At 42.8% G+C, this 20,227-nt stretch overlaps 1 protein-coding gene across 1 annotated transcript in view; it reads left to right on the plus strand.

Annotated features, from left to right (window-relative positions):
• LOC124775935 (sphingomyelin phosphodiesterase-like) overlaps positions 1 to 16,065 on the plus strand; it is a 160,436-nt gene extending 144,371 nt beyond the window's left edge. Inside the window, exons 10-11 of the mRNA XM_047250780.1 lie at positions 2,851 to 3,041; positions 15,903 to 16,065. Coding sequence (XP_047106736.1) covers positions 2,851 to 3,041; positions 15,903 to 16,065 — 354 coding nt within the window. The remainder of the gene's footprint in view (positions 1 to 2,850; positions 3,042 to 15,902) is intronic.
• The last annotated feature ends 4,162 nt before the right edge of the window (positions 16,066 to 20,227 follow it).

Below are 20,227 nucleotides of genomic sequence, written 5' to 3' on the forward strand. Positions count from 1 at the left end.
CTTATGACTCTTCTGGTAATGCACCAGTGATGACTATGTTATTCTCGAAAACTAAATCTGCAACAAATTATGGATTCTGTGACTGACTGGTGTCCTTTAGATTTGAGTGTTCAATGGTCACTGTGCATGCTAGCCTCCATAGGATTAAAAATTAATAATCTTGTAAATAGTTAACAAACATTGTACACAGGACTTAAATGAAAATTTGTAACAGCTGAACAAATGATAAATTGTTCAACATGAAGGGAGTTCAGTATCTAATAGAACACATTTTTTCTTAACTACTTTCAGTTGAAAAAATGCAGAATTTGTTCTGGGTCATCATGGAATATTTCCGCTTCAGCCTATATAGTTTCATGAAGTTCTGATAGGTCACAGCACTATACATATCCTTCAAAATGTTGCCTGTAACAGAGGTGCATTCCAAGCAGAGAGCTGCCATTGAGCTTCTTTTAGTAGAAAACCAGAGCACCACAGATATTCATAGACACTTGCAGAATTTCTACAGGGGACTGGCAGCGAATAAATTGGGCAGGCATCTGTCATCATCCAAATAAGGTCGTGCAAACCTGTCTGATCTCTTGCATGCCAGCCGGCTACATATTGCTGTGACTCCTGCAATGTTGGAATGTGTGGACACTCTCATTTGAAGTGAATCATGGATCACAATCAAAGAACTCACTACTCAACTGGACTACTCTGTTGATTGAGCTGACACACTCATTCAGAGAGTTTGTATACTCAAAGATGTGTGCCCATTGGGATCCTTGCCACCTAACAAAAGATATAACAAGCAATGAAGAATCACTATGCAGAACTGCTTGCATGTTAGGAGGCTGATTGTGGGAATTTTTTGTCAATCATTGTCACAGGCAATGAAACATAGTACATCACTTCGAACCAGAAACAAAATAGTAATCCATGGAATGGTGCCACATTACCTCTCCTCCAAAGGAAAAGTTCAAAGCCACACCCTCTACCAGTAAAGTCATGACAACAGTCTTCTGGGGCACTGAAGGGGTTGTTCTCCTTGATTTCTTCCCTCATGGTGCAACCATTGACTCTAAAGTAAACCAACCATTACCTATACTACTTGATTCGGATGATTTAGCAATTGAAAAATTCAATTTCAGACCTAAAAAGTATTTAGGACCTGACAATACAGATATACTGGCGATCTTCTTCAGATTGGTGACCTTCTCACTGGTACCAGGCGCTGGAACGGAACCATAAGTGCCAGTAATATTCAACAAATCTTTGTAGACCAGCATACGTCTGCGACGGCGATATCCAAAACGGCGACCCATTGTAGAATGATGCTATTCATATAATGAATGCGCGAAGTTGCATCAGCAGCTATTTATAGGTCATGACGCAAGCGCACGCTGACGTCAGAGGCCGCGTTCTGTTATCTTATGTAAACAAATCGGCCGCTCAATACAACTCCGTGGCACTGGAGACGCGGCCTGTGTTATCTCCATGTTATAATTACATGGCAAACTCCGCGACACGGTCCTAGTAATATTAAGGACTGTACTCGCGGAGATATCTACTGTGTGAGGCCCCTGAGGGGGGGCCCAGAGAGCATCCCAGGGTGCCCCAGGGAGCTACAACACTAAGAAGAATCGCTTCTCGGCTTTTGGCAAGATCAATGTGTAGTCTTTATTAATGATAATAGACCATACAATCACCAACAAATTTACAATCTTCCATATTAGAGGTACCACTTATTTTCGACCAAATATAAATTTTTTCGTCGGAATTAATCTTACGTCTAGACCTACAATTAAGAGACAATGAACCATAAGGTATAATATATAACATGGAGATAACACAGGCTGCGTCTCCAGTGCCACGTAGTTGTATTGAGCGGCCGATTTGTTTACATAAGATAACAGAACGCGGCCTCTGACGTCAGCGTGCGCTTGCGTCATGAGCTATAAATAGCTGCTGATGCAACTTCGCGCATTCATTATATGAATAGCATCATTCTACAATGGGTCACCGTCTTGGATATCGCTGTCGCAGACGTATGCTGGTCTACAAAGATTTGTTGAAGATTACTGGCACTTATGGTTCCGTTCCAGCGCCTGGTACCAGTAAGAAGGTCAGAAAATTGAAGAAATGACTTTGATGCATTCATTACCACAAAAGTGAAAATGGACTTCTCCTTGTCTATGACGATGCATGGCTTCACAGCAAGTCTGTGCACCCAAATGAAGCTCACAAAATGTCATTGGAATGTTCTTCCTCATCTACCCTACAGACCGCATCTCACATCTTAGCACTGTGAATATGATTTATGATCCATACAAAACTAACTAAATTAAGGTGTTTGCACACAGATGATTAAGTCCATAAAAGTATTAGCTTTTGCTATATAGAAAATAAAATAGTGTATAATGCTAATGGACAAATCATCAACATTTGTCTCTTATTCCTCACTAACTCAGTTGATTCATTCTCCCATACTATGCACATAAAAACTACAGTAAGGATATAACAATAAGGATTCAACTCACTTTTCCAAAATTTGTTGTTTTGCTGAGCAATTCTAACAGTTGTTATTGTTACTTTGAGTTTCAGTAAACTACTTATCTGCTATTTTTTTCATCCATGTTATCTGCTTAGCTATTAAAAATGTCTGAAGCTTTTCCCCATTTTTAAACAGTAACAAGGATAACCTGTTATTTTTGCAGTCTGTAATTTTTGTATTACCTTTACATGTTGCTATTTTGCACTAACTAATTAAAAAAGGACAGAGTCAATCTCAAAAGCATTAAGATATTAAAAAGAACTAAAGAATTGTAAGTATGCAGACTGTAGTAAAATTTTTCATCTCAAATATAGGCTGTTGTGGATTACACTTCTTGGATGTTCAATCTCACTGAAGCAAACCTTGAACCAAATACTGAACCTAACTGGTACAAACTTTACTCTTTCCGAGAAGCTTATGGTGTGGATTCTATGAATTTGACTGAATTGGACAAATTAGTCCATCGAATGGCTGAGACTCCTGAGATCATACAACAATACTATGGGTAAGCTGAATATGCCATTTCCTAGATTAGGGACAGGAAATAACACAGTGAGCCAAAATCTGATTTATTCAAAATACATATGTCTTCTGTTGGCCAAATATGTGGAGATAATTGACAGTCTGAAAGAAATTAAATGTGTAACTATAGTATACATTGTTATAAATGCATCTAATGAGGCACATTTTTCACATCTTTTAATTTTATTTAATTTTCTTACTTTTGTTTCCTTTTTATCATGTCTTACTTAGCATAAAGGGACGTCGAACAGATGTGCAGAACTATAGACCTATATCTCTAACGTCGATCAGTTGCAGAATTTTGGAACATGTGTTATGTTCGAGTATAATGACTTTCCTGGAGACTTGAAATCTACTCTGTAGGAATCAGCATGGGTTTTGAAAAAGACGGTCGTGTGAAACCCAGCTTGTGCTATTCGTCCACGAGACTCAGAGGGCCATAGACACGGGTTCACAGGTAGATGCTGTGTTTCTTGACTTCTGCAAGGCATTCAATACAGTTCCCCACAGTCATTTAATGAACAAAGTACATGCATATGGACTATCAGACCAATTGTGTGATTGGATGAGGAGTTCCTAGATAACAGAACGCAGCATGTCATTCTCAATGGAGTGTGTGTGTGGTCTGAGGTTTTTGGGCACTAAACAGCGTGGTCATCAGCGCCCAAACGCATAGAAACAGGAACACATGCAGTGAAGGGACGAAGACAGACAGCAAACAAGGAGAACGGCTAAAAGACACAGACCTGATGCAGTTACAAATCCTCACATACAGAGGCAAAACAAGAGGAGAAGAAACGCACTAAAAAAGGAAAGGAAACACAAGGAAAAGAGAACAGAAATCGAAGTGAAACAAGTAGGTAATCGTGACTGGCGGACCTCTTACCTAAAGCCTGGGTGAGCCAGTCACCCAGCAGCACATTAAAATCCTCTCCCTAAAATCCGAGGCAATAAATTGGACAGGACACAAAACAGTAAGACTTTAACCACAGTCGTTGTGGCGTCTTGCAAAATAGAGGGCAAATCCGGTGGCAAGGAAACCACCGCCCTCTGGTCAGAGAATAAAGGACAGTCAAGTAAAATGTGGCGGACAGTAATCTGGATGCCACAAGCACTGCAGATTGCGGGGTCCTCCCGCCGGAGTAAAAAACCGTGTGTTAAGGGACTGTGCCCGATGCGGAGGCGAGTGAGGAGAATATCATCCCACCTGTATGACTGGTAGGACGTATGCCATGGCTGCGTGGTGGCCTTGACCAGACACAGCTTGTTTTCGCCGACTGCCAGCCACTCCTCTTCCCATTGACGCATAACACGAAAACGCAAAAGGGAGGTAACAGTATGGAGGGGGACGGCACATTCAACAACGTGAGGGAGGGAACATGCATCTTTGGCAGCCACATCCGCCAGTTAGTTTCCCCTAATACCCACATGCCCCGGCACCCAGCAGAAAGAAACCTCCTTCCCCTGCCGTTGCAGGTGGAGTAGGTCATTATGGATGTTCTGGACGATCGTATCTGCTGTGTACAAGTGTTTCATGGTCTGAAGGGCACTCAGGGAGTCAGAACTGATGAGAAACTTAAGACTGGGAACACATCTCATCTGCTCCAATGCCCGCAAGATCACAAACAATTCGGCATCAAAGATGGTAAACGCCGCAGGAAGCCGTAACTTGATGACTTGATCAGGGAAAACAACAACACAACCGACAGAGTCCCCCTGTTTAGAGCCATCCGTAAATACTGGTACATGGTCGACATGCTGGTTTAAAATATCATAAAATAACGAGGTAAAAACAAATGCAGGAGTGCAGCTCCTCCAGTACTCTGACAAGTCTAAAAGGACGCTGGGCCTCTGGAGCAACCAGGGAGGCAGGCGGGTAAAACCCTGGAGTTGGGGTGCCACACGCTCCACACCAAGGGACTCAAGCAAATGCTTGGCACGAATCCCAAATGGTCTCGTTGCCCTTGGACGACTGGAAAAGAGACATTCCATAGGCGGTTGGGCAACAGTAGGGTATGCAGGGGAGGTAGGACAGGCAGGGAATTGACACACCCGTCGCACCATGAGGAGTTTCCATCAGATGGCGAGCGGCGGTTCCCCTGCCTCAGCACACAGGCTGGGGATGGGACTGGTATGGAAGGCACCAGTGGCCAGCCTGATACCCTCATGGTGTACTGCGTCAAGAATCTTCAGATACGAAGGCCTCGCTGACCCATACACAGTGCATCCATAGTCAAGACGCGACCGGACGAAAGCCCTATAAAACTGCAGCAGACGTGCCCGATCTGCTCCCCAGGACCGATGGCTCAGACACTTCAAAATATTCAGTGCCTTCAGGGCCCGCACCTTGAGGTCTTTAAGGTGCGGCAACCATGACAACTTGGAATCAAAAGTGGGGCCCAGGAACCTCACAGTGTCTCTAAAATGAAGAATGGTGTCCCTCAGACACAATTCAGGGGAGGTAAAAGCATGTTGAGAACGATGAAAATGAACACACACTCATTTGTCTGCAGAAAAGGTAAAACCCGTCTTCGCAGTCCATGCCTCTAATCGCTTTATCGTAAGCTGCAGCTGCCGACTAGCAGTGACAAGACTGGAGGAAGAACAGAAAACAGCAAAATCGTCCACAAACAAGGAGCACAGGGCAGGACTCCGGATAGTGGACGTGATACTGTTAATGGCGATGGCAAATAGGGTGACACTTAAAACGCTTCACTGAGGAACACCATTCTCCTCCACGTACAAATCAGATAGCACATTACCAACCCGATATCGAAAGAGGCGACGGGAAAGAAAGGACCGAATGAAGATGGGGAGATGGCCACGAAAGCCCCACTGATGGAGTTGATTGAGGATAAGGCGGCGCCAAGTAGTGTTATACGCCTTATTAATGTCAAAGAACACACCTAGACAATGCTGGTTATGTAGGAAGGCCTGCTGGATGGCCGCCTCAAGCAGGGTCAAGTTGTCTATAGTTGAACGACATCTCCGAAAGCCACACTGAGAGTGGCTAAGGAGCTGCCTGGTCTCGAGCAGCCAAACCAGGCGACGGTTGACCATGCGTTCCAATGTCTTCCTGACACAGCTCGTCAAAGCAATACTCTGATAACTACTGGGATGCGTTCGGTCCTTCCCCGGTTTGAGCAGGGGAATCAAAATCGCCTCCCTCCACGAGTCAGGGAACGTGCCGGATGACCATATCATATTAAAACAATTCAGGAGTACTTCCTTGGATGGCAGCAACAAGTGCTGCAGCATGCTGTACAGGATTTGATCATCACCTGGCGCAGTATCATGAGCCACAGACAGCGCTGAATCCAGTTCCCACATTGTGAAGGGGCAGTTGTAGGGTTCAGAATTTGGAGACCGGAAGTCCAAGTGATCCCTCTCGATGGCAGTGCGGTAGCGGCAGAAATCTGGATCACAGTTAATAGTGGCAGTAGATTTGGCAAAATACATGGCCAGTGTCTGGGCAATGTCTTTCGGCGCCATGAGTAGACAAACCTGATGCAGCAATGCCGTGACAGGTAGTTGGCTGCATTTCCCGGAAATCCTCCTGATGGCTTCCCATACTTTTGTAGAACTAGTGGAGCAGGAGATGGAGTTCAGGAACGATTGCCATGACCGTCATTTGCTCTCTTTAATCACTCGCCGCGCCTTGGCCCTTGCCACCCGAAAGGCCGCAAGATTGTCAGCTGAGGGACGGCACTTGAAGCGGCGCAGAGCTGCATGACGGGCTCGGATGGCTGAGTGGCACTCAGTGGTCCACCAATGGACAGGACGTCTCTTGGGATGACTTGAGGACCGTGGGATCAACAATTCAGCAGCATGGGAGATCACGGCTGTAACATGGTCGACCCATTCGTGGACGCTGGTACGGTGTTCCAAAACAGCTAAATCGCTGAAAAGTGTCCAGTCAGCTCTGCAGAGGTGCCACCTGGGCAGCACTGGTAATGCCACAGTCTCATCCAGGAGGCGAATCCAAAGGGGGAAGTGGTCACTAGAATGGAGGTCAGCGGCAACCTCCCACAGAGCAGAATCCGCGAGTGCTGGAGAGCAAAAGGAAAGGTCAATAGCTGATGACGACCCAGAAGCAGTGCAGAAATGAGTGGGAGCACCAGAGTTGAGGATGCACAGTGCATCGGATGCCATGAGGCTTTCCAGAATGCAACCCCTGGGGCAAGTAGTCATAGAGCCCCATAAGACATTATGAGCATTGAAGTCCCCCAGAAGGAGAAATGGGCGGGGGAGTTGGCTAATAAGGTCTGTGAGAGCCTCAGAGTCTATTGCATCCTGAGGCGGTAAGTAAACAGAACAGATTGTGAGCCTCCGTCCCACAAGGAGGTCAACTGCAACTGCTTGCAAGTCCGTAACGAGAGGGAGCTCAGATGAGTGGTGCACGTCATGGAAAAAAACCGCAACACCACCCTTTGCCCTTTCCCCCATCAGATCATCTTTTCGATACACGGTATAGCCCCGTAAAGAAGGAGCATCAGTGGCCCGGAAATGTGTCTCTTGGAGACATAAGCACAAGGGGCGCTCTTGTACAAGGAGTTGTAATTCGGCCACATGCTTCCTGAACCCATTCAGGTTCCACTGTAATATGGGAGCCAGTGATCAGGGTGACTGAATTTTCACCCTGCCCCTGTGCTCTGGAGGAGAGCCCGTACTGGCCGGAGATTTATTCCTGGGGTGAGAATATCGCCCCCGGTCGACATCAATGTCCATCAGCTCCGATGGCGACCCAAGGGAGATGTCAGACAGTACGATGGCATCATCATCGGACTGACCCTGGCTAGTCTCCTCAGGTGGCAAAACCTTCACCTTCGGCGTCTTCGTCTTGGGGGGCTTAGAATGCAGAACCTTGTCAACAGTTGGAGCTTTACTCGCCTGGGCAGAAGGTGCCATATGGGGAGGGGCAGGAAGTACCCCAATGTCAGCAACCACGGCCTTGTCCAACGTTGTGGGGAGAGCTGCAGGTTGCAAAACAACCGCATCAGCACAAGTGCACTGGCAAACGCAGGTATTAGTGCTGACACTAGCAACCTCCGTTTGTGTGGCCAACTGTACCGGTTTCTGCAGAGTGGAAGCGAAAGATGTTGTAAACACAGGAGGCTGCATGGCCTTAAAGAGCTTCTTGGCCTCACTGTAGGGGATGTGCTTAAATGTTTTGATCTCCTGTATCTTCCATTCCTCGAGATAGATGGGGCAGACCCAGCTCCAGACAGGGTGACCCCCAGAGCAATTCACGCACTTCACAGGCGATGAACAATCGGCTCCTTCATGGGCAGGCTGACCACATTTACCACAAGTGGCTATCCCATTGCACCCCAACGGAGTACGCCCAAAGCGCTGACATTTAAAACAGTGCATTGGGTTGGGGAAATATGGCCGTACTGGCAAACGTAAGAAACCTGCTTTAACATGCTCTGGGAGTCTCGGGCAATTGAACGTGAGAATAAACGAGTCGGATTTGACTAGGTCCCCATCGACTCATTTCATAATATGCTGCACGTCGACAATACCTTCGTCAGCCCACTCAGATTTCAACTCATCCTTGGGGATATCCACCAAGTCCCTACATGTCACAACACCCTTACTATAGTTCAAAGTGGAGTGGAGCTCGGTCTCGATAGCGTACTCTCCGAGACAGGTTGCTTTCCGAAGAGAAGTGACTTGACGGGAACTAGAAGTTTCAACTAACAGAGTCCCATTGCGCAGTCGCTTCACAGATTTCAGTGTTCCTGCAATTCCCTCAAGACCCTTGTGGATGTAAAAGGGAGAAACTCTCTCAAAGCTACCTTCCTTCCGTTTGACAATCAAAAACACATTCTGATTATCAGCATGTGCTCTGTTACGACAGTCTGATAAATCTCTAGTAACACCAGGCGCTGGAGGACTCCCAGCACGAAGTCGCTTTTTCGATTGGGTGTGTTTTCCTACCAGTGGCCCACCCAATCCACTGGTAAGGGGAAACGTAGAGGTCAAAGGGTCCATTGTGGTCCCACGAGCAGCTAGGAAACTAAAGGTCCACTCAGACAGAGCCCCGCGTGCCTGAGTAAGCCTTATACAACTGGGGTGCGGCAGGTGCCCCAGAGGTTGCCCGCTTGCGACTGTTCCACCCCAACAGCCATGCATCTTATAGGCGCGCAGCACACCATAAGATTGAGGGGTTTTTATAGAGGTTTACCTTCTTTGCAATCCAGGCGGTCAAGCCAAGATTACCATTCCCCGCAGCACACAACATTCCACCGCCGCGCCATGCAGTGGTCGCTGAAGCATGTCCGGGGTTTACGGTAACGGGAGACTGGCGGCGCTGACCAGTCCCCAGCTCAGGACCCCGGGGTCGCCAAGCTCGTACTCAGCAATGGAATGCTGAGCCCCTGGGGGGCATTCTCAATGGAGAGAAGTCTTCCGAAGTAAAAGTGATTTCAGGTGTGCCACAGGGGAGTTTCATGGGACCGTTGCTGTTCACAATATATATAAATGACCTGGTGGATGACATCAGAAGTCACTGAGGCTTTTTGCAGATGATGCTGTGGTGTATCGAGAGGTAGTAACAATGGAAAATTGTTCTGAAATGCAGGAACATCTGCAGCGAATTGACGCATGGTGCAGGGAATGGCAATTGAATCTCAATGTAGACAAGTGTAATGTGCTGCAAATACATAGAAAGATAGATCCCTTATCATTTATCTATAAAATAGCAGGTCAGCAACTGGAAGCAGTTAATTCCACAAATTATCTGGGAGTACGCATTAGGAGTGATTTAAAATGGAATGATCATATAAAGTTGATCGTCGATAAAGCAGATGCCAGACTGAGATTCATTGGAAGAATCCTAAGGAAATGCAATCCGAAAACAAAGGAAGTAGGTTACAGTACGCTTGTTTGCCCACTGCTTGAATACTGCTCAGTGGTGTGGGATCCGTACCAGATAGGGTTGATAGAAGAGATAGAGAAGATCCAACGGAGAGCAGCATACTTTGTTACAGTATCATTTAGTAATCGCAAAAGCATTATGGAGATGATAGATAAACTCCAGTGGAAGACTCTGCAGGAGAGATGTTCAGTAGCTCGGTACAGGCTTTTGTTAAAGTTTCGAGAACATGCCTTCACCGAAGAGTCCAGCAGTATATTGTTCCCTCCTACTTATATCTCGCGAAGAGACCATGAGGATAAAATCAGAGAGATTAGAGCTCACACAGAAGCATACAGACAATCCTTCTTTCCACGAACAATATGAGACTGGAATAGAAGGGAGAACCGATAGAGGTACTCAGGGTACCCTCCGCCACACACCGTCAGGTGGCTTGCGGAGTATGGATGTAGATGTAGATGTAGATAAACTGTTGTTGTTGATGTGGATTTCTCTCTTCTAAGATTTTCTCACTACATTTCTCATTAATAGAAATGCATTGATTTCTTTTATGATTTGTTTTCATATACTGGACTACTATAAATGAGTCATTCATTTTCAAAGTTTTTCTTTCTTCAAAGTATTAAATGTATAAATATGGTAGGTGCATGAGTAGAACTGTGGTCTCACCCAGTTGCATTGTGGCCATCTGTTGGCATTGCAAGTGTAGTGTCTGGATAAAATTGCAAGTAAGAAAAGAGTTTTTGTGTGTTGGAAATGTGAGATGTTTATCTGTTACAATGGTACAGAGTACATTCGGGAGGAATTAGAGAAAAGAAAGGGATCCGATACCCCCTCATAGGAGCATCAATGTTCATCACTACCTAAATGACAAACTTCCACATTGTTCGTTCCCTTGGCCTTGTAGGTCACCTTACCTAACATCCTGTGGTATTTTTCCTTTAAGAGTATATTAAGGATGTATTTATGCATGCCCCATTCGCCATAAACACTGGAACATCTCAGAGAATGCATCAATGCTGAGGTGATGACCATTGACAGGACATGGATGAACTTGACTACCACTTGGGCTTGTGTTGTATGGGCAGATGGGCACTTGTAGGACATTTGTCAAGTGCAAAATGCAAAGTTGATGAGTTTACAGTTCTAGTAATGCATCAATCATATTTGTACACGTAATACTTCAGAAAATATAGATCTTGGAAAATGAATTTCAACCATTATGAAGGTACGCATACAATATCGAAACTTCGTCTTTCCAACAAAATGCTTATCAATATCGAATCACCTAACATATTAAGTGTGTGTCTTGGACTTAGAGTCATTCAAGATTTGCTTACCTTTTATTGGCGATTTTCTTACCAGGTAAGATAAACTTGACCCACCAGCAGTCTTCCAGCTACAGTCTGATGGTTCTTTTCTCTTACTAATTCTCATATATTTGTAGCTCTAATTAGCATGCAATTTCAGCTACTAGGTAGGCCAACATTAGCACAACTTTGCTAATTTGAAATAAGTCAGGTATCAGTCAAACCCTTCTCCCAGAGGTGCTACTATACAGAATTGTTGGATAACACACTGAGTTGGGAAATGCAGGAGAAAAGCTTTAAGAGACTGAAGCTCTAGTTGTGCAGTGTAGTCTGCTCACATTATTCATGAATAGAGTGCTACTCAAAAAAGACAAAGAGGATGATATGAGTCCTGCAGTGTGGACAGTAATGCCCCTGTTATAGGCATCAATCAGTTCCACAATTGATGCATATTCTTTACCTACATACAGTTCTGATCTGGCTGTGGCTGCAGTCTTTCAGTCTTCATCCTTCATGAACTATTTGAGGACTTGTAAAGAGCTACTCTAATTTTTAATAGTGAAAGCATTGTGGGTGAATTAAGATTGTTTTCTTTGTCAGTGCCTTATCTGACCACAATTCAATATTTATTTATTCATCCAAAAATCACAATCGCAGCACAAGATCTGTGACATCATAGAAACATCACTGTTTCCTTGTGTGAATTCATAAATCCTGCAATCTGGTCTCACACAAAGCATTAAACATCTCAACTTTAGAATTGAAAACACAAAAAATGTGAGCTTGCAGCACAGCCAACATGAGCAGCATTAAGGATTTCTCCAAATTACATATTTCAGTACAATTTGCTGTCATAAAGTGTCAGGAAATGTGACTTCGGTAAATAAATATACTACCCATAAATCTTATCTTGGACTTAAGATTTAGTGATATTTAATAGCTGAATATGAAACAGAAAAAAATTAATATGTAAACCTTGAGCTAGATTGTGATATTTCCCCTTCCCCCCTCCTGAAATCATGGTTGCAATAACAGACTGATATATAGAGTAACCCAGGTCTAGGGTAGATGAGAGTGATAAAATTCATACCCTTCCCTAGCACGGAAACAAGATGCAATTAGGTAATTCCCAAATGAACATCATCTTTAGCAGGCAAGGTCAGATATTTTTGGAGTGCAAAGTTAATATTCCTAAGCACTTATTTAATTCACAGTAATTTATTCAAGACATTGAACATAAAAATATTAGAAGAGCATAAGTGGCATTCTTTGGTTTGTAATTTAGGAACCTTCTTGGATTCTTACAAAGCTATCTTCTGAGAGATGGGTCACATTCTGCATTCAGTGTTTGCTACCTGACAAGATTACAGTGCCAAGCTACCAGCAAAAGCTGCAAAGCGCCACCTGTACTTGGAAGAAGCTCAAAGGAAACAATGAAAATACATGTATTAGCAATTAGCCCCTTAACATACAACCCTGAGTGCTCTCATTTTTATCATTTTTAGTGGAACTTAAAATCCAAAGCATACTCGGGCAACTTAAAGAAGAAACCTTCAAAAAAATAAAACCCCACTTATATCCATCTCAGCACTGATAGTTATGTTTGGCCACTAAATAACATCTGGTACTGCATTTATAGCCTGGCTGTTGTGTTTTGCTTGTCAATAGATATCTTCACTGCGTGCAGCTTTGGATACTCGACAACAAAACGCACACTTTCAGACTCTCTCTTATATTGTTGTGCAGACAGTACTTTCAAAAAAGTGTTACTATAGTATCCTTAGTTTGACACTGAATTTAGCAGCTCAGAAAGTGAAGAAGAATGTGATGTTACTTCATTAGGGACTGAAACTGACAATAGTTCATCAGCTGAGCAACAGGTGCTCACCAGTGCTACAAGATAAACACATTCACTGTGCTCCAGCCAGTTCCTCCAAGATTTATGTTCACAGGAAACCAATGTGAAATACATGGTTAGGCTCCATAGCTACACACAAACTAAAAAATGACTTCAAGCTTCAGGTTATTTTAGTCTAAGTCCAGTGCATGAGTATACACATGATTTTATTATTGGTGATCTTCAAAATTATTTAATGCATTAAAAACTGTCTTTATATGTCTATGTGTAATTTTATTCATTACAGAATTTTTTTTAAAAAATTTTGTTTTGGGACATAATTTGAAAAAAAATCATTAAGGGGTTAACATATACGAGGGACATTTGGAGAGTCTGTGCAAAAATAAAAACTACTTACGTTTTTGGGGTTAACCTTTTTTATTTTTTGACATAGTCTCCTTTTACACTTATACACTTCATCCAACACTGTTCTAATTTGTTGATCCCTACCAACTAGTACGAATTGTCTAAGTCTGCAAAATAGCTATTAGTTGCTGCAATCACCTCCTTGTTTGGATAAAATCTTTGTCCCACCAGCCATTTCTTCAAATTGGGGAACAAATAGTAGTCTGAGGGAGCCAAGTCTGGAAAATAGGGGAGATGTGAAATGAGTTGGAATCCTATTTCCATTAATTTTGCGACCACAACAGCTGAGGTGTGTGCTGATGCATTGCTGTGATGGAAAAGGGCTTTTTTGTGCTCCAATCGCGGCGTTTTTCTTGCAACTTGGTTTTCAAACGGTCCAGTAATGATGAATAATATGCACCTGTAATAGTTTTACCCTTTTCCAGATAGTCAATGAGGATTATCCCTTGCATATCCCAAAAGACATTCGCCATAACTTTTCCGGGCGAAGGAATGGTCTTCGTCTTTTTTGGTGCAGATTCTATCTTGGTAACCATTTGTTTAGATTTTTGTTTGGTCTCAGGAGTATAGTAATGTATCCATGTTTCATCCACAGTGACGAAACGATGCTTAAAGTCCTGCAGATTCTTCCTGAACAGCTGCAAACCATCCTTGCAACACTTCACACAATTCCGTTTTTGGTCAAGCATGAGCAATCGCGGAACCCATCTTGCAGATAGCTTTCTCATGTCCAAATGTTTAATATTGTGTACCCATTCATTCAAGATACCCACAGCACTAGCAATCTCATGCACCTTAACTCTTCTGTCATCCATCACCATAGCATGGATTTTATCTATGATTTATGGAGCCATAACCTCCACAGGGCGTCCAGAGCATTCAGCATCATTTGTGCCCATATGACCACTGCGAAAATTTTGAAACCACTTATATATAAACTGTTCTAATCAAAGGTGCTGAGTCACTGTAATGTTTATCAATCTCCTCTTTAGTCTCCTGAGGCGTTTTGCCTTTCATAAAGTAATGTTTAATCACCACACGAAATTCTTTTTTTGTCCATTTTTTGACAATCACTCGACTTCCTTGATTCAAACGAATCCCAAACACAAAAAAATAGACCAATATGGCTGAAACATGGTGTGTGTTCTTTCCAAAGATGCTACTAACTAAACTTAACCTCAATATGTGCCGGTGGTGCCATCTCTCAGACTTTTCAAACGCCCCTCGTATAAAACTTTTGATTCCTCACATGAAGGCTTGCTCATTTGTGAGATACTGCGAACATAATTTAGATGCAGTTTTCAAAATCACTAATATGAACTTACCTCAGTCACTAAATGCAGAGATTTTGTCCTCCCTAATCCTTCAAGAAAGTCTTCTCTGGATTCATGACTCATGCTTGGAATAGAGACCCATGCTCCAAATGCTGTTAGCAGATTAGGATACACTGATCTTCATCATACTCAGTGTTATACCACTCCCAACTCCAGGTCTAATTCTATTACCTCATTGAGATAAATGGTTTTACCATGGTGTTGGTCAGCAAAGCTTCTAGAAACTGATCCAGTTTGTTACAATTATGGAGAGGTATTTCCCGCAACACATAGAAAGTGTTCTCTATAGTAGGCAAGATTCTTATGTTTATTGCACTGCTACTTTATTCTGCCGTCCATAAGTCATCTTAAAGTAAACCTTGTCATATCAAAGTAATAAAAACACACTTTCCTCTTCTTGTAATTTCATTATTGGTGTATAGATAACATGTTATACACACGTTTTTTGCAATTAGGAAAAGAAATGTGGAAGCGTGAAAAAAGATGGTACCATAACTCAAAATGTTTGATCTGAAGTACTGGCAGCCAAAATGCTAAATGTCCATATGCTTCCTATGAATTGTCTCAATCATTGTAATCTTTAACATAACAGCCGAAAAGCTCATTGTCCCATCATTTGCATAAAGGTACTGGTTACCATTTTAGTTTTTTACCCTCTGAGAATTATTCCTTGTTTCTGAGAGAATAAGGTAATATTTTTAATGAAGTTACTAGTTCAGCTCAATAACAAGCATATTAAAAAAAAGTATTGTAAATGTGTTGTCTTTGTCACTTCTAAGTTTTCTTTGAAACAGAAGATAATCTAGATATTCTTTAAGTAGACATCATTGTATTTCACTGTACAAGTTATTGATCCATAATCATCTTTACTTTGGTTTTAAAGTCATCAACAACAATACTGTTATCATGCTGCAAAAATAGATGGAAATTGGTATTTAAAGTAAATTTTCGTCATTTGGTATACTGTTTATCCAATGAATTTTGATGTTACCTTCATACCTTGTATCTAAATTACATGTTTTTAAAAATAATACTGCATTAATCAAATTTGTTTCAGATACTCTGTGAAAGAGGGAGATCCAAGTTTGGCATCAGGCTGTGATGCAAACTGCCAGAAAAGTCAACTGTGTAGTATTGTTACAACCTATTTCAGAGATACTACTAAATGTGAGGAAATAACAGCCAGTATGCCTGGAAGGGCAAAAATTCTGAATATGTAATTTAAAAGAAAGCCTCAAAGATGAAACTACCTTCTAACCAACACATTACAGCATGAAACTAGTGAAGCAGTGATGTAAAGAGTGAAAAATCACTAATAGTCTCTGCAGACTATTCATTTAGTTTATTGTGCTATAATTTTTGTGCTCATTCAATTCTAGGAAGCAATGAGAGAGTCACTCCAAAACTGTGAATAAAACATAATTTTTATTTGAAAAATGTGTTCCAATAAACCAAAGAAATCATTTGGAATTTTTATTCTCCAAGGAAGATCATTGATGTTGAAAAGGGCCCTATCTCACAAAGAAGACTGTTGTGTTTGCTCAACTTCAACCAAAAATAATAACACGTGTGTCAGTGTTCAGCTACATAAACTGTGTAAAAATGTGTATTTTTCTGAAGCACTTTGAAGTTTCTTAGAGGCATCTGCAGAAATGAAGTCTCATAGCCAGAAGTTTTTTCTTGTTGGTAGTCACACAGTTTAATGACAAACACAACGTGCTTGGGTTAAACACAATGTGCTTGGGTTAAATTTTTCACAATTTCACATGTTCTTATGGAGTACTGAGCAGTCTCTATCAATTAAAAACTCTTCAAGTGTTATTCTGCTGTTTAATTTAGCAGAAACTGTCCTAATTTTCTTCCAAATAATGTCATTAAACAAGCAACTAAAGCGAGCTTACCTTTCTATGCTATAAGCAGCATTCAGCGGTAGCAAGTCTACACAGTCCATTCATGTCATTATTATACAGTTCCCTTGTACCTAACACTAATTTACTGTCCACTTAATTCATTCCCAGTACAGTAACTGCAACAGTTGATTAACAGAAGTTCAACACTTAGTGGTAGTGGGCTTAATTGTCTTTCAAGTCACAGTCCATCAAAATAACATAACACATCATTACCACCTGTCCTGTTATTCACAATATAAAAGTTAACAAAACAATATCCATAAGCAGTCAGAAATAAACATTAATTTATGCAGTGAGCCACAGATTTTCATTAATGCCAACACCATGAACCTGTTCTCGTGATTATAATTGTGAGCGTACTTCCATTGGAACATTAGCTAAATGATAATGGTACACAGATTTTTAATGTATGTTAACAGATTGTGAGAGCAGCATGCACACGTTGATCTTATCATGTTGAATGTTAGTCACAGACTTTTTTATCACTCAAACTTTTCTGGAGATGTTGCTAATGTTCTCCCAGGGCATGGACTTTTATATACTTGTGGTGGTTTTCTTATATTCCTCTGGCACTTACTATGCTTTGGGTGATCTGTTTTGTCAACCAGTTGGCCAGTAGCAACCTGGGCACACTGAGTATGAGTTATCGGCCTAGGGTGACAGCACATGAATATGGGGCCCAAATATTTTACTATCCCATGATAGTAGTCCAGCCTTGAATTAATAATTTCTCTGACTACTCAGCAAATTGCTGGGGGCAAACTTGAAATACAACATTTTATAACAACCCAAACTGTCTGACTGAGCAAGCAAGAGGCAGCAGCCATAGATGATATCCAGATATGTCAGGAGGTGGTATAAAATGTTGATCATCATAACAGTTTTATTCCCACCAGTGAGTTTCAAATGATTACAGTCAACCTTTGAGATGAAGCCTATCATAGTACCCTAGACAAGGTCATTTTCCAACAGGCCATAGTTATTCCTTGTCATTGTTCAGAAGTACCAGCCACTCGCCTAGCTGCCAGCCTCAGGAAAATTAAGTGAGGCAATCACCCATGGATGTGAAGCCACCACAAAGATGTAAATCTACCAAGATGGCAGGGAATCTCACTGACATCATCACAACGGCCAAACTGTCTGGGTGATAGTTGTCTCAAGCATTTCCTTTTCTATAATGTCAGATGCTTATCATTGTCATCTAAAGAAGGAAATACACCCAGCTGACAGGAAAACGTATTGCAAGAACAACTATCAATGACAGAAAATGGCACTTTGTTGTTTTGTCATTACGTGCGCATAATGTTATTTTCAATACAATAGAGGGAAACATTCCACGTGGGAAAAATATATCTAAAAACAAAGATGATGTGACTTACCAAAAGAAAGCGCTGGCAGGTCGATAGACGCACAAACAAACACAAACATACACACAAAATTCAAGCTTTCGCAACCAACGGTTGCTTCATCGGCAAAGAGGGAACGAGAGCGAAAGACGAAAGGATGTGGGTTTTAAGGGAGAGGGTAAGGAGTCATTCCAATCCCGGGAGCGGAGAGACTCACCTTAGGGGGAAAAAAGGATGTGTATACACTCGTATACACACACATATCCATCCACACATATATACAGACACAAGCAGACATATTCAAAGGCAAAGAGTTTCGGCAGAGATGTCAGTCGAGGCGGAAGTGCAGAGGCAAAGATGTTGTTGAATGACAGGTGAGGTATGAGTGGCGGCAACTTGAAATTAGTGGAGATTGAGGCTTGGTGAATAATGGGAAGAGAGGATATATTGAAGGGCAAGTTCCCATCTCCGGAGTTCAGATAGGTTAGTGTTAGTGGGAAGTATCCAGATAACCCGGACGGTGTAACACTGTGCCAAGATGTGCTGGCCGTGCACCAAGGCATGTTTAGCCACAGGGTGATCCTCATTAGCAACAAACACTGTCTGCCTGTGTCCATTCATGTGAATGGACAGTTTGTTGCTGGTCATTCCCACATAGAATGCGTCACAGTGTAGGCAGGTCAGTTGGTAAATCACGTGGGTGCTTTCACACGTGGCTCTGCCTTTGATCGCGTACACCTTCCAGGTTACAGGACTGGTGTAGGTGGTGGTGGGAGGGTGCATGGGACAGGTTTTACACCGGGGTCGGTTACAAGGGTAGGAGCCAGAGGGTAGGGAAGGTGGTTTGGGGATTTCATAGGGATGAACTAAGAGGTTACGAAGGTTAAGTGGACGGTGGAAAGACACTCTTGGTGGAGTGGGGAGGATTTCATGAAGGATGGATCTCATTTCAGGGCAGGATTTGAGGAAGTCATATCCCTGCTGGAGAGCCACATTCAGAGTCTGATCCGGTCCCGGAAAGTATCCTGTCACAAGTGGGACACTTTTGTGGTTCTTCTGTGGGAGGTTCTGGGTTTGAGGGGATGAGGAAGTGGCTCTGGTTATTTGCTTCTGTACCAGGTCGGGAGGGTAATTGCGGGATGCGAAAGCTGTTATCAGGTTGTTGGTGTAATGGTTCAGGGATTCCGGACTGGAACAGATTCGTTTGCCATGAAGACCTAGGCTGTAGGGAAGGGACCGTTTGATGTGGAATGGGTGGCAGCTGTCATAATGGAGGTACTGTTGCTTGTTGGTTGGTTTGATGTGGATGGACATGTGAAGCTGACCATTGGACAGATGGAGGTCAACATCAAGGAAAGTGGCATGGGATTTGGAGTAGGACCAGGTGAATCTGATGGAACCAAAGGAGTTGAGGTTGGAGAGGAAATTCTGGAGTTCTTCTTCACTGTGAGTCCAGATCATGAAGATGTCATCAATAAATCCGTACCAAACTTCGGGTTGGCAGCCCTGGGTAACCAAGAAGGCTTCCTCTAAGCGACCCATGAATATGTTGGCGTACAAGGGAGCCATCCTGGTACCCATGGCTGTTCCCTTTAATTGTTGGTATGTCTGGACTTCAAAAGTGAAGAAGTTGTGGGTCAGGATGAAGCTGGCTAAGGTAATGAGAAAAGAGGTTTTAGGTAGGGTGGCAGGTGATCGGCCTGAAAGGAAGTGCTCCATCGCAGCAAGGCCCTGGACGTGTGGAATATTTGTGTAAAAGGAAGTGGCATCAATGGTTACAAGGATGGTTTCCGGGGGTAACAAATTGGGTAAGGATACCAGGCATTCAAGAAAGTGGTTGGTGTCTCTGATGAAGGATGGGAGACTGCATGTAATGGGTTGAAGGTGTTGATCTGCATAGGCAGAGATACGTTCTGTGGGGGCTTGGTAACCAGCTACAATGGGGCAGCCGGGATGATTGGGTTTGTGAATTTTAGGAAGAAGGTAGAAGGTAGGGGTGCGGGGTGTCGGTGGGGTCAGGAGGTTGATGGAGTCAGGTGAAAGGTTTTGTACGGGGCCTAAGGTTCTGAGGATTCCTTGAAGCACCGCCTGGACATCAGGAATGGGATTACCTTGGCAAACTTTGT

The sequence above is a fragment of the Schistocerca piceifrons genome, chromosome 2, assembly GCF_021461385.2.
Source record: "Schistocerca piceifrons isolate TAMUIC-IGC-003096 chromosome 2, iqSchPice1.1, whole genome shotgun sequence".
Taxonomy (NCBI): domain Eukaryota; kingdom Metazoa; phylum Arthropoda; class Insecta; order Orthoptera; family Acrididae; genus Schistocerca; species Schistocerca piceifrons.